The sequence below is a fragment of the Armigeres subalbatus genome, chromosome 3, assembly GCF_024139115.2.
Source record: "Armigeres subalbatus isolate Guangzhou_Male chromosome 3, GZ_Asu_2, whole genome shotgun sequence".
Taxonomy (NCBI): Eukaryota; Metazoa; Arthropoda; class Insecta; order Diptera; family Culicidae; genus Armigeres; species Armigeres subalbatus.
The window spans coordinates 316,212,192-316,227,602 of NC_085141.1; the positions used below are offsets into that span (position 1 = coordinate 316,212,192).

Below are 15,411 nucleotides of genomic sequence, written 5' to 3' on the forward strand. Positions count from 1 at the left end.
AGCCAAATCGGTCAACGTTTGGGCGGTGCCAAACTCGTTGGAAGTTTATATGGAAAAATGTATGCAGAAACATCCAAAAACAGTAAATTGCAGCTGGACTACACAACTTACGATGAAGAACTATGATAGTCATTCAGATTAGCAGAATTTAATACAGAATGTTATGTTGAAAGCTGCGAGAAGATTTGAGTTTGCCCGGCTAAGTTATTAGCATTTTTCTGCAGTGGGGTTTGAGCAAATTTCGTTTCTTTTACCTTTGAAAAGAAATAAGTTCACCCCTACATCACTCCAGTAAAATGCTAATATCTTTGCGTAATAAACTCTAATCTTCTCGCGGTTTTCAGCATAACATTCTGTATTTTATTTCACAAGAACTGAATGAGTATCATGGCTCTTGATCGTAAATTGTGCCGTCCAACTGCAAATCACTGTTTTTGGATGTTTCTGCATACATTTGTCCATATAAACTTCCAACGAGTTTAGCACTGCCCAAACGTTGACCGATTTGGCTGAAATTTTGTCCAGAGCATCAGGGCATCAAATAGAACCGAAAAAAAGGGCGGCCCATCAAAAAAATTGAAAAAGTGTTTTTTGAGTCACCCTAATGCACATACATAGGCATTAACATAGAAAATTTGAATACTAGTGTACATGTACATTGTACATATTTCACGAATTTACCCTGTTATTTTATGTTTCCAAGTGCATTGGAATTCATTTCGACCCAATCACACCAAGAACAACGTTGTAACTCTGTGACGAAGCGTGAATAAAATCTGAAAAATTGTGGCTTTTCCCAGCGAGTATTCCTAAATTTACTAGCGCCGTCAAGCGAACGAGTTCCAAAATAATATGATCTGCGACAGTATAGTTTCTGCACTACTCACTTTGTACAGTGAGAAGTGAGTAGTGAGACGTCTCACTACTCATTTTGCGCTTCTCACTTTTTACAGTGAGGAGAGAAAAATGAAGAATAAGAAGTGAGACGTCTCTCTTCTCATTCCTAATTTCTCACTTTTCAAATGAACTATTCGGTGAAATGACCCTTTCGGTCGAATGACCCTTTCGGCCAAATGACACTTTCGGCCTAATTACCATTTCGGCCAAATGACCCTTTTGGCCAAATGACCCTTTCGGCCAAACGACCCTTTCGGCCAAATGACCCTTTCGGCCAAACGACCCTTTCGTCCAAATGACCCATTCGGCCAGATGATTTTCGGCCTAATGGTATATTCGGCCAAACAACTCTGGACCTAGTGGCATTCGGTCAAATGGCTTTCGGCCGAATGGGTTTCGGCCAAATGACCCTTTTTTCTTAAAATCAGAGCGTCAATGTCAGATATGTGACGCGGCATCAAACAAAATAGCCAACGTGAGATACCACCACGACAGGATATGTCTTTGATTGCCATCTCAGTGCTAATGGCATAAGACCACCCACCACCACCGCATCAATATAACATATCCGAGGGGAAGGAATTCGTATGTAATTTTAAAAATAACCTCGAACTGCTATTGCTGCCATGCCTAAACTAAGATTTCTGTAATAAAGCATTAAACTTTATTGTTGTCGAAAAGTAACAACTTTTGGGTTGTCGTTGGCGACGAAGGGCATCAACGCAATCTTAGACGATAACCTCAGGTCAGTGTCTGGAAGCGGTTAATGTCAAACTTTTTATAGCATCCGTCATTATGGCGAGCGTGGAAAGCTGGATAAATTAATTGGGTCTCACCAGATAGGTTCTTAGTGCTTTCCAATACGTTTCTGTCCCAATCCTGTATACTTGTATGGAGCCTCAACATAAACCATCGTCATCTTGTACAGCAATCATATTCCTCTTATTAGTTGAATGCTTCGCCTTGACGTTTCAGCAGACCCGTTACTCGGTGTTTTTGATACGCAAAAGGTGTTTTTCACAGCACACAGAAATCAAAGACTTTGTGAAAAAAAAAAAACATTTCAAACAAAACTGCCAACAGAAAGTCTTTCCTAATTTTTTTTATAATGGTAGACAAAAAATTTGCTGATCTTTATTTAATACCATGCAACATACTTGCATCTCAATGATATTAATTTCCAACTAATTGTGGAACTTTAATACCAATGCTTTGCTTTAATCAGTAATCCACACCCACACACATGACATTAAATTCACATAAAATTTACCAAGTTGTTTCGTTTCTCTTGCCCATTCCAGAATCGCAGTCATAACAACACCAATGCAATTGCCATCGCCATAACACTGCAAGCAGGAAGCCACCGTCTGCACCAGTCTGTAATCAAAAGTGCAAAAACAACACATCCAATAAAACACATCTGCAGCCACCTGACTGCAACTGCAACCACTGAGGGGAAAAATCCAAAAATGTAATACTCTATAAATAATGCATTAGACACATACCCGGTTGCAATCCTCAAAAAAAAAGTGGGTGAAGCACTAAATCATTGAAAGCGCTGCAACACAACACCGCCGCCAGCCAGTCAACAACACCAGCGTTCCAACTCTTGATTCATTGATAAGAAACTGCTCTGGTGCTGGTGGGTCCGGCGCAAGCCTTTGAACTGCAATCAGATCGTGACGACGGCTGGGAGACAGGGGGTGGCGCGGCAAAGCGCAACCAAACGAAAGTGACGCAGCACCATGGAGAAGTATGTAACCGTCGTGTCGGTCGACGATCAGCAGCAACAGCAGCAGCAGCACCAGCTACCGACAGACGTAAATGGCAGCAAGGAAGTGCTAAATGGGGGTGTGGAAGCTATCGTTAATGCGGTCGGCCATGGAAGCGACTGTGCGGTTGATTCGCAGTTTGTCACAGTGCTGTCGATCAACCATGGCGCTGCCCCGGAGGGGTCCAGCGAACCAGAAATCGTACTGGTCTATCGGTTACCTGGGGAGAGGTTAGGCTTCGGGCTCAAGTTTCAGGGCGGCACGAAAAATAACGAAAAAATTCAGCGGTTGTTTATCCAATCGTGTGCAGAAAACAGCCCCGCTTCGAGGGTGCAGGCCAGTTGGGGCTTCCTAAGGGAAGGCGATGAAATTTTAGAGATCGATGGAGTAACAGTGACGCAAATGACAAGGATTGAATGCGTCAAGTGTTTGAAGGAAAGTAATTTGGCCATTAAGTTATTGGTGAGGAATGGGGAAGGAAAAGTACAAAACTTCTTTGATGAGAATGGGGATGTCCCGGAGAAGAAAAGTGTGCCACCGCCACCACCTCCAGTACCTCCGAGAAAGTTGAATAAGCGGAAAGTTGTTGAACAACATGCCGTGGAACCTCCGGCGAAACAAATCGTTGAGATTGTACATCCTCCGGATGCGGAAGTTTACTCCAATTTGTTCTCTGACGACATCAGCGATCTGATCAGTGAGTCGGACGACACTGCCAGTACAATTTCTACAGTCATAGATAAGTACTCAATATGCTCGAGTCTTTCCTCCGAAGATTACACTATTTCGTCAAACCCAAGCAGCTTAGAGTTGGCAAAGGCCCTGAAGCCTTTTACACTTCTCGAGAAAGAATTCAACTTGGAGGATAAACTTGAAAGCAACTTATTCACCTTTCAGCCTTCAGCAGTCAATATAGTACAAGTAGAAATAGAGGCACCGTCGAACTCTAATGAATACGAAAACGTGTCCATAGCCAAAGTGGATGAAAACAAAAACTATGAAAATGTCATAGTTCAGGCCAGTGATCATCACCCACAAAACTACGAAAATGTCACCATACAGGAGGTCTTGGATACTCGACCGTACGAAAATGTTGTCATCACCACAACAGGCGACAAAACTGATTCAACTGTGTACGAAAACGTGGATCTCAAAGCGCCTCCGCGTCCTGCACCCCGCCAAGGGGGTGCAGTGATTGAACCGAAAAAACGAGCCGCCCCTCTGCCCGCGGAAATCATTCCACCACCTCGACAGAAGTCTCCAAAATTCCCACCACAACTGCCCCACGAGTTCAACACCATTCAAAGTTGGCTCCAAGAAGCCACCGAAGTGATTCACGAGTGCGCCCTTGCCCCACACGTAGAGTCCCCCAAAGACGACAAGCGTACCGGAAGCAATGAAAGTCTTCCCCGACTGATCGATTTCCACCCGAAAGTTTCTAGTCCTTTCAAGCCAGTCAGTAGTTCACCGCAACCCACAACGATCGTTTCGGTGAATGATGTCGCTCGGAACGATAATGACAACAACGACGACGACGATGCTGATTTCGAGCCAGAGCGCTCGCCAACGACGACGACGGTGGTGGTAAAAAAGTGCATCAAAATCAGCGCCGACAGCGTCGCGCAAGGCCAAGCTGAAAACTACATCGATTCGTCGTCGTCCAGCGATGACGAAGAGAGGAGCTACGAGCCGCATGCTTTCCGCCAGCAGCATTACCGTGAAGCTGATGATGATGATGATGACGATGAGGAAGAGGACGAGTTGGAGAGAAGGTCTTGCGACGAAAGCGGTGCTTTCGATACCTACAGCGACGAGGATGGGGAAAAGCTCGGGCCGCCGGAGATTGTGGCCGGTGGTCCATCGGAGGCGTACTTCAACTTCCACTGGAGCACGACGCTGCTGCCCCCGATTGGGGAAGTGGAGGAGGAGTTCTCGTCGCTGGAAAATCAGCAGAGCGGGTGAGTGATAAAGGATGTTTGAATTATTTTCAATCTCAGTATAGGATAATCGTATTTGTTTTATAATCTATAAAACTTTTTTTTAAATACCTATTTGTTAAATAATGAATTTTACAAAATAGAATCATTATCCTAAGAAAATTATGAAAAAGGCATAAATATTTTCAAAATGAACTCCGTAAAACGAATTAAATTTATTTGGATTTTCAAATATAAAGTTATTTCATTTTATATCATTCGTGAGCCGGTATAAATAGTATGGAATTAGAAAAATTGCATGCAATCTTGTACGTGCCGCTGTTCATATATTGCATCGGAACGATCAAAGTATGCAATGACTAATTCGATTGCTGCGGCTACATTCTTGTAACAATATATCATGCTACTCCGATTGCATATACTGCAGGGGATATACAAATCGTTCAACCATTTGGGGAATCATCGCATGAAGATAGTTTTTACCTTTCAGTCAATTGGTGGTATGGGCCTACGATGCTATGGTAATTGATATATCTATGTCATGAATCGAACAATACATTTTCCAATAACAGTGGAATTTCGATAGTAAATGAAATTGTATACCGTATCTTCCATCCTGATCATATTTAAAAACACAACAAAGTTTAAAAGGTCTATGCAGACAATGATGTTCAAGGCAGACAGATAAAGCTTTGACTAAAAGCAAATTTGTATAAAACTGCTCGATTGAAAATACTGTGGGAACAGTCGGCAATGGAACTGTAATAACTTGTATAACTGGTATAAAGAGCTGAAGCCATATAATATGAATTGGCTTTCTATGCATTGCATACCTACCAGGCGGGTTATTTTCAACCCTCGCTTGGCATGAGCTTACACCTTATTAATCCACCTCGCTCACAAGAGTTTTTACCACTATCATTGGTTAAAACTCAACTTCACAGTGCTGAACTGCTGTATGAACTTAACCACGATGACGTCACTCGTCGAAAATAAACTACCCATAAGAGAGTGCAATCCACCCAACTTCGACCTTGCCTGCGGGAAGCCAAGTTTGAGGAAATAGGGTCGAATTAGTTTGCCTTTACTGTCATGTTAAAACAAAAATCTTCTGTAAGTTCCATCTACCCCACTAGAGGTTTCATTAATTTATTTTCAAATTTAGACGAGAGCTCAAATGTGGCTTTTCGTATTGAACAAGTGCCGTTAGATTGTTGGGTTCTTTTATTCTTGACAACCGAAGAAAGTGGATGAATAAAGGAGAAAATATAACCTAGATTTTTTTTTAAATCTCAGCGCCTAGGTACTTTTTCTTTTCCATGTAAGAAGGAACATCCACTGTGGATAGTGTTTACAAAAAATGAACTTTAATCTGAACACCCGGTGAGTCAAAAAGCTCCATGTTTATTATCATCGCTCACAAGAAATATATCTAAACGAATCCGCACCAAGCGACGGGACAGTAGCGTCGCGTGTGTTTGAGGAACCTGAAGAATAATTTATTCAGAAGACGCTTGTCGTTAACTACATTTTTCTTAAAATCTACACGGTCATTGTAGTTTTTGCAACAATCTTCAATTAAGCGAACCCGATTTTCTCCACACACCTGGCCACGTCCTTTCAAGTGCTTTTTTTATTTTATAATAGTTCAGCTCTCACAGATGAAGAAGATAAAAAAGGGCAAAAATGTGTTTAAATTATGAGATTTTTAATTAAACAATAGATACAATGAATATGAAAGATACGTCAATTATAGTGAACATATTTCACATACCTGACTCCTCATTTTATGGAGAACTCAATTTTCAAAATGATGGTTCTCAGCCGTCTTCCATCGGAATTTGGTTCTGTTTTCTGCAATCGATCACAAAATTGCAAACGTTTTTAAGGCATTGGTCATCATTTTGAAAATGAACATGGTTCCGGAGATATTGATGGGAGTACTGGGGTAATCTCCCGTCCCGAGTCGGAAACACGACTTCCGGCGTGTCAAACTTCATGGTTTTGTAAAACAACTTTGGTTTTGTGTTCTGTGAATACTGATTCTCTGCAAATTTCATACATTCTAGCAAAAATACCGTTAGAAATTACGCTCTTTTTGGCATTCCCTTTATGTGCAATACTTTCGTGTAATTTTCAACAACTTTTTCTATCTGTGTGGGTAAAGTGGCCACTTTTTTATCAATTTTGAAACTTGTCTAGCGACGTATCGAACTACACCCATTTTTTACACGGTTGTTATTCATTAATTTCTCGGTTAAACTGAACTTTCACAGCCTTTTAATAGCACCTGAATTTTCTTTGACTTTTTGTGAACTTTTTCTTGGGTTGAGATGTATTTTCCTATATATTGGAGCTGAAACCCCGATGCAAACTTCAAATCAAATGTGCCAGATTATGCAACAAGCTTGAGCTGAAATTTTCAGAGACCGATTTTCTTACCCAAAGCACAGAGAACAGACATTGAAGATATACGGTAACCGTACCCTTAGTGGAGGTAGCACCAATAGTGGAGGTAGTGGGGTTTTAACGATATTTATCATATTTATACACTTTACGATGGTTTCAGTTGATGCGTCGTGCTTTAAATATCCTGTTGAATGCAACTTATCCTAATATTTTGCTTGGAAAACTATTGAAAACAATTATTTTCCTTAACAAAATTGACTCCCTTGCACCTATAGTGGTGCAACTGTACCAATAGTGGCGAGTCTCATAAAAAAAACAATGTTTAGCACCACTATGGGAACCAAAATAAATTTTTACCGCCACTAAAAGAACAGTGTACCCATAGTGGTGCAAGCAATATTTGGTAATTGTTGATGTTAAATGACATCTATCTCATTTTTGTTAGCAAATTTATTAGATTTTCTATTGACTAAGATATAAAAGCTGTAAATTTCCCATAAATATCGATTTTTTTAAAATATTTTCTTTTGAGGATCTACTAATACCTCCACTATTGGTACCGTTACCCTACTCACTATGTTGTGACAAGTTTTTACTGTTCATTTTTAAAAGTTCTTTCGGATAGGTTTCACTAACTTGACACTAGGATGGATATCGTCAAAAAGAGACTAATCAATTTTATTGAATCCGCTTATAAGCACTTTCCATGAATGCACTAAATACATTTGTATTGTTGATATTGTTGAACTGTTTTTCTGTTTCGTATGTTTCTGTCTCGCTTCTAATATTCGTCGATCAAAGGGGTTCAGACCGAACAGTCGAAAACATGTTAACCAGAACACAATCTTACAATGCCTTCCCTTTTATAGTTCGAAATCTATAACCTAATTAAGGCTCAAGACTCCATCACAATGTTTTGAAAATTGATAACTGTATCACTTGTTTGTAATAGTGATGCAATTGGGACGGAAAAGTGCAGCAGTGATAAATAAAATGTTGTTTACAACTGGGGTGGGTGGAAATGGGGTGGTAAAAATATGTCAGCAGATGCATAATGTTGCCAGACTTGACGAATTGTTTATTTTATATCATAACCCAAGTAACTTGGATTTATCTAATTCTTATTGCGGACTTATGACAGCAATCACCAAGCTGATTGCTCAGTTTTATTGGCGCTCTTATTGCTCTCAATAAACCTCCCATAAATCTGCTGAAAAAAGCTTCAAACGTCAAATGCCTATTGACCATATGAATGGATCTATGGTAGTGATGAAGAGCGTAATAAATCCAATTTTCAATGCTCGAATAAAGCTACAATTTTTGGTCATAATGTGGTCAAATTAATTACCCCCATAAGAATGTTTGTATTGGGAAGAGTTTATGACGGTGTTTTATAAAAGCAAAAAATTTCTGATCAAATTCCATGATGGCCATATTGAAACGGAAAAACATTTCGCAGTCAGTGAAATATATCACTGAAATGCATGATTTATTGAAATTTTTACCGCTTAGCATACTTTTTCCGATAAATAATTTTATTAATTAATAGTTTTGGCAAACGTACTAATCGATTTAGTGGATATCCTAGATGTTGTGGTTATCAATATTTTCGATTTATTTCCCTGAACTACGTTATATGGCCGGCGCGTGGTGTTCAACCTTATTTTTTTCACAACATTTGACCATAAAATCGGAAGCGCACTTCTTTTCAATGGTACTGAATCGTAAAAACAACCTGAAATAAAATATTATTTTGTTGTCATCATCATAATTTTCATCAACAATCCATTTTGTTATTATTTTTCTGCAAAGATTTGTTTCTCTTTTTTTAAAGCAACATTTTGACAGCTGCCGCAGCCAAATTTCCTTTTTTGCGGGTGGTTTAAAAAGGGTTTCTAAATGCTCTTATAATAGGTTTATAGTGGTTATCTGGAGAGATGTTACTCTTATAGTGGTCATCAGAAGGTTGCCGTGTATTACTCGGTTTTATTGTTAGATCTTATAAATTGATCTTGAAAACCTTTCTTAGAGCGGAATAAAACTTAAAATGTTACTTGAGAATTGATCTTGAAAACCATTCTTAGGGCGGAATAAAACTTAAAATGTTACTTGGGAAGACATGTTCATGGTGTATCAAATATATGGGTATTTATCGGTTTAATTTTTTTATACACCACTTGGAATGTAATAGAAGCTTACGTAACATGTTTAAATATTTATTTTTGGTTTTATTGTTCAATCCGACAAACAGCAATGATTTTTTCCAATGAATAAATCTGGCAACGGCGAAGAGATGATTATTTTCTTGTGTATGCACATCTTTGTTTGCGTGTTGGCTGGCGTATACGTTGTATTGTTCGGATTGAATGAAGTTGCATCGCATAGATTTTGTACTCACCATTTCACTTATTGCGCTAGTGAATTTGAGTCTTCCGCATTTTATTGCATTCACAATACGGTCGTCAAATTTGTCTCTCACTTCGATTTTTGCAAAGCAGTTTTCAACAGTTTTTTGGCGTGAAGTGAATTAATTGGTAGTCAAGGTTGACGAAAAATGTGAAACTCAGTTAGTGAATATGTTTTAGGAGTGATAAAATCAAAGAAACAATGGGAAAAGATCCAGTGAAAAATCAAGTGAGTATGTATGTGTTCGATCCGAACGTTCGAACGTTAGTATGCGTTCGATGAACAAACGAATATCGACCTAGGAAAAAGGCAGTTTTCAGCGTTTTTCCAGCAATTCCTCAGTAATTGCTAGTTTTGATAAGTGAAAAATTAATATGGAAATGCCATGAATATATTATGATAGAGGGTAAGTCCGTAAATAGCCCCAACATATTGAATTTAGTTCAAAACTTTATTAGTATTAGTGCGGATTTGAATACAATCGTTGTCATTATCGGATTGATTACGGTTTATAGAGCCTTAATATCGAGATTTGAAACCGAAAATTACAATTTTTTTTAATCGAATGAATTTTTTAAATTCTGAAAGGTTTAATTCACTTAATATTCCTTACAACTACGCCAACTGAAACAGTAATTCGATTATTTGTAATACACAAACATTTTTTCATTATTCTTTTTCCGGATGCGAGACGACCTCCTTAGTTCGCTTTCTATATCAATATCCAGCTGGCCCTGTGACGGTTTTCGTTTTGCTATTGGAGTAGCACAGCCGAGCGCCTGAGGGTGGACTTCGTTTCTAGACGGGGGCGGCTGTAGTTGGGAGGGCGAAAACCCCTGAAAGGGTTCATCATCAGAATTCGCTTGGATCCTCGCCTTTCATCCACCAGACGAAACGCCATCCTGCGCCGACAATCATTCTGTTTAACCAGTCTAATCCCTATGGGCCGAGATCAGATGGTTTCCCAACGAAATCTGGAATATATTTGTAGAAACCCTTTGAATAAATTTTGCTTCTAACCATTTTTCAGTGCTTGTTACTTTGTTACAGTCCCATCCCGATTTTGGCAACACACGTTTTTGTCTACCCCCGATTTTGGCAACACCCGTTTTTGGCAACATTTTCTTCCCGATTTTGGCAACAACCTCGAAATTTTTTTTTCTTACTTTTTGGAGTTTTAGCTTTTTATTAATGTGTAATAGGATAAACAAAACCATTGCCGTCTAACCATCAAATGTTTATATGCGTATTAGGGACTCTGTACGAATAGTGGGCACCTTCACTGAAATAATGAATCACCACTCGTATCACCGCTAATTGTAAACAATTTCTATTGAACTTTTCTGTTCTTTTTATTCTCGTTTTTCATGTTCCTATTCACCCTCCGCTTATATAACCAGCCCACCGTAGATTGTCGTATTTTTCGGCATTCTCACTGATTTTGTTGTCGACAAGCTGACTCACACCGTTGTACATAGCACAACACCTATTAAGCGAGGCCCGTTGTTTACATCACAATGCAACCGATACTGCATGAGTGATCCAGGAGCAAGCAAACCCCAGTAGGTTTAATTGCTAGTGATTAGTACATTCGATTTTCTAAATGCGCTATATAGCCATCAAGTCGTTTTGCTCATTATGCGCCTCTTTTCTGATATCAGCCGAGAAACTGTCATTTTATCATTTTATCCGTCTTTCTGCTGCATTCCTGTTCAGATAATAAGCAACAATTTATTTCAAAGAGTCTTATTGTTTAAAATTGATGCAAATTTGTCTAGCGATTAATATCAGAACACTGTAGGCTATGAAGGCAAGCTATGAGCTTCCTAAGAGCTTTGAAATTGGACGTTTGATGATTCACCGTTTAATGATCTTCAACGCTCACCAATGGAAGCCTATTGAGTGAAGCTTGGTAACACAACAAAGAGCGTCGTTACGGTGCGTTATTAGAAGAAGCCATTCAAGCATTCTAAAAATGAAGACCTCTTAGAGTCTGGAACTCTAACACACTGAATGGGAAGCGTTGATACTTCCTCTCGACTATCTTATCACCTTGAGAAAAGAGCGAATAAAGCAGAACGCATGATGTGGTTTGATTGTTTGGCTTCATTTGTACTAGAGCAAGCGGGGTACGAATGCAAAAATCGTAGCTTACATGGATACCTCACCACGGCTTGGCTTGTTAGACGGTGTTGCTCATTGTTTATCACAGCAATGATCGCTCCTACTCGTTGTTTGGCATCCATCTGAGCGAGACAGTTCACTCATTGGCTATGGATGCTACGATTGCAATAGAATGCTCACAATGCTCACTCACACTTCTAATGCTTGCTCTCAAATGTTCTGTTTGTGATGGCGAAGTATCAGAAGTGGAGTACCTCCTGTGAAGATCCCATGAGATCGCTGGCGTAATTCTAGCTGCTTCGATAGGCGAGTGAGGCGTCGCATGTGGTTTTATTATTACCTATTCAGCCTAAGGCCGGAGTGGCCTTTGCGGTACATAACAGTCGTCTCCGTCCATTGCTGTACGTTACCAGTCACGCAGTCTACGGAGTGTCCGTAAATCGTCTTCAACCTGATCGATCCACCTTGATCGCTGCACACCTCGCCTTCTTGTGCCTGTCGGATCGTTGCATACAACAATTTTTACTCCAAGTGCGCGTTGGTCCTCACAAGCATTGTCCAGGACTCGTGTCCAAGGAGGACTACCGCCACCTGTTTAATGAGGGAGTCTCTTTGGTACGGCGGCGAACTCTATTCGATCGGATTGTTTTTTGGAGTGCAAAGTACGTACGCTTTTCTGTTACGTTGCGTCTCCGAATTTGTCTGCTGGTATCGTTATCGGAGGTCAAGAGAGCCCAAGTACACATAATAATGAAAGTGAACTGTAGTCGAGTGTAGTTAACCCATACTCACGCTATATTGGATACACTTGGCTTGACCAATTTGCAAAATGCAGATTTCCGTTACCATTTTCTAAAATGATGGAATGTCGTATGCCCTGCGTTCATTTTTTCCATAAGGTCAGCGAAAATTGTACAGAACTTGTCTCTTAATCACACCGACCACAAGAAAGTTTGCCTACAATAGAAACGTTTTTTTTATCACCACAAATTTATGTAAGGACGTGGCCGACGCTATTTTTTATTTCAAATATTATTCATTATTCAATATGTATTATGAAATTGGCTAATTAGATACATTATCGTTTGATTACCATTCATGAGATTGTTTCAATTTTGTTCGAACTACAACCCCCGAGTTATGAATAATATCGCAAAAATGTCAATTATAATGCACGTGCATCACTTAAACACACTCCACATACTTTGTAGTACATTTTCTACGTATTTAGCTTCAATCAAGCAAACAAAAAAAAAATGAAATTTTGTATGAAATTTTTTTCCCGTTTTTGGCAACATCCCCATTTTGGCAACTTTAAAATCCGGTCGTGTTGCCAAAATCGGGATGGGACTATAATAAACCCTATAATAAACCCTGTCTCCTGTCGATAAGTTTAAGAAAGGATCTGGACCATTAGCAGTTTGCTGCCTCGAAGAAGGCCTGTGTGATGTTTCCGGTCTGATTTCAGTTTCAGCTAATTGTTTTTTATATGCATTTCTTGGATTTACCAAATCAAGCATGGTCTTAGGTTTGTATTTAAAAATTCGTTCTGATGGGAAATCCCCTCCATCTGATAAACACGTATTCCGATAATTAAACAAGAAATAATTTAACCTGTCTGTCAAGTCAAGGTGTTTAAACTCTTGGTCTATATAAAAATTCTTTAAGATGTCTTTTGTCACTCTCACTAAACGTTCGGCTTATCCGTTGCTCTGTGGGTGGTATGGGGGGCTCTTCATCACACAAACTCCATGTCTTTCTAAGAAGGAAATAAAACTTTGAGCATTGAACGGAGGACCGTTATCGGTTACCACAACATTGGGTAGACCAAACCTTGCGAAAAAACTAGACAACTTATTTTTAGACAACGTCAGTCCCATACTGCATCCAAATCACTTCAAGCCATTTTGAAAAGCTGTCTATTATCAGTAAATAAGTATTCCGCTCGAAATAGAAAAAAATCGGCATGTATCCTACTGAAAGGTCGAATAGTGGGGATCCAATTTGAGGCAATATTTTTTTCCCGGGACAACTGCTGTTTTAAGGCAAATGCTGCAATTTTTTGAATAATCTTCAATATCGGCGTTCATGCCAAACCAGTAAACGCTTCGTCTGGCCAATTGCTTCATTTTAATAACTCCAACATGATTAGCATGCAATATTTTTAGCACTGCCTGATGCAGTGTATGTGGAATAACTACTTTCTCTTGGAATAAAAGCCAACCGTCCACTAGTTCCAAATCATGATGTTTCGAATACATATCTTTGATTCTCTTATCTATCCGCTCAGGCCAACCATATTTCAAATATCGTATTATTTCTTGCAAAAATGAGTCTGTCTTTGTTTCCTTAGCAACTAATAAAAATTCGACAGGAAGATGCTGAGAGAAATTCAAACTGTTTACTAGAGTGATTCAAATTTTGACTTTTTTGCCCCCCGATGCTTAAACGATTGCATTTGCCATTTTAATAATCCTCCTATTTTTTTTAGCAATTTTGGATGTAATTTGACTGTGCACACGTCATTTGAAGTTTGTATGGAAATTACTGTGAAAACTGACCCTTATGTGGAAGACCGTTCCGTATTTAAATATAATCAACACATTTCCTACACAGAATACTTCTCAAGCTGAAAGGCAGTTGTTGTTGCGAAGCGATTTCTCGTTTGCAAGCAAAGTTATGAAGAAAACAAAAATGCTCATTATTGATATTGATGTTATTCTTTTACGTGTTAAATTAAATTTCCCACGATTCAGTATTTCCCTAATAACTTTTCTTGTGATCATCAAATCGTTTCGCAACAAAGACGGCCTGTTTCCTTGTAAAATTTATCATGTTGCCGATGTACTCATATGTTTTTAGAGCTTAAAAGGAAGAGTTGGGGAACGGTTTTCCATGAATGTTACTGTTTTCATATCAATTTTCATACAAACTTCAAACCGCGCGTGCTCACTCAATTTACTTCCAAATTAGCTAAAAATTTAGGTGGGTTAATAAAAAGGCAAATACAATCGTTTAAGCATGGGGGAGCAGAAAAGTCAAAATTTGAATCACTCTACTGTTTACGCATGGCACTTCAACGCTTTTAGGAACTTCAATACTGTGCGGGAATCTTGAACAGAAGTCTGCATTACTCTTCTTATCGGAGGACCTATAAAAGATTTCAAAATCGTAAATAGCCAAATCCATCACATATCGCTGGAGCCTAGTGACAAAAAATGCATTTCTTCCTGATTTTCCCAAAATACCTAATAGAGGTTTGTGGTCAGTGTACACGATGAATTTTTGGCCATAAAGAAATTTGTGAAATTTCTTTATTGTGGAAACTATTGCCAACGCTTCAATATACAGAATTGGAGAATTTTTTTTGCACATGGTTGAGTGAAAATGATGCGAAACATATTGGCCTTTCTGTCCCCTCAATGACATGGGATATAACTCCTCCCAGTCCAACGTCTGCGCAAACAACTATAGGTTGTTTCGGATCATACAACGGATCATTATATTCGCCTCCGATAAACGCTCCAAGACTTCAACTAATCTTCTTCTGCAATCCTCCATGTTTTCTCCAGCTATTAACACGTCATCTAAATAACAGTATACAAATTTCAGGCCTTTATATATATATAGTTTCCATGATCTGTTGAAAGATCGCAGCGCTAGAAGAAGCTCCTTGAGGAAGTCTGTTGTATATAAATAGCCCTTTTATGGTATTGATTACTACACATTTTTTAGATTTTTCCGAAACTTTCAATTGCGTATATGCGTTGGCCAAATCTAAAGAGCAAAACACCTTACAACCGGCTAAAGATGCAAACAAATCTTGGGCTGTTGGTAGCGGGTACGTATTGGGTATCAACACCTTA

At 39.1% G+C, this 15,411-nt stretch overlaps 1 protein-coding gene across 10 annotated transcripts in view; it reads left to right on the plus strand.

Annotated features, from left to right (window-relative positions):
- Window positions 1-15,411, plus strand: part of LOC134225387 (uncharacterized) — a 412,267-nt gene that overhangs the window by 202,098 nt on the left and 194,758 nt on the right. For all 10 annotated transcript variants that reach the window (XM_062705419.1, XM_062705412.1, XM_062705413.1 and 7 more), the window contains one exon: window positions 2,199-4,627. In XM_062705419.1, the coding sequence (XP_062561403.1) occupies window positions 2,643-4,627 (1,985 nt within the window). In that variant the 5' untranslated portion in view covers window positions 2,199-2,642. The remainder of the gene's footprint in view (window positions 1-2,198; window positions 4,628-15,411) is intronic.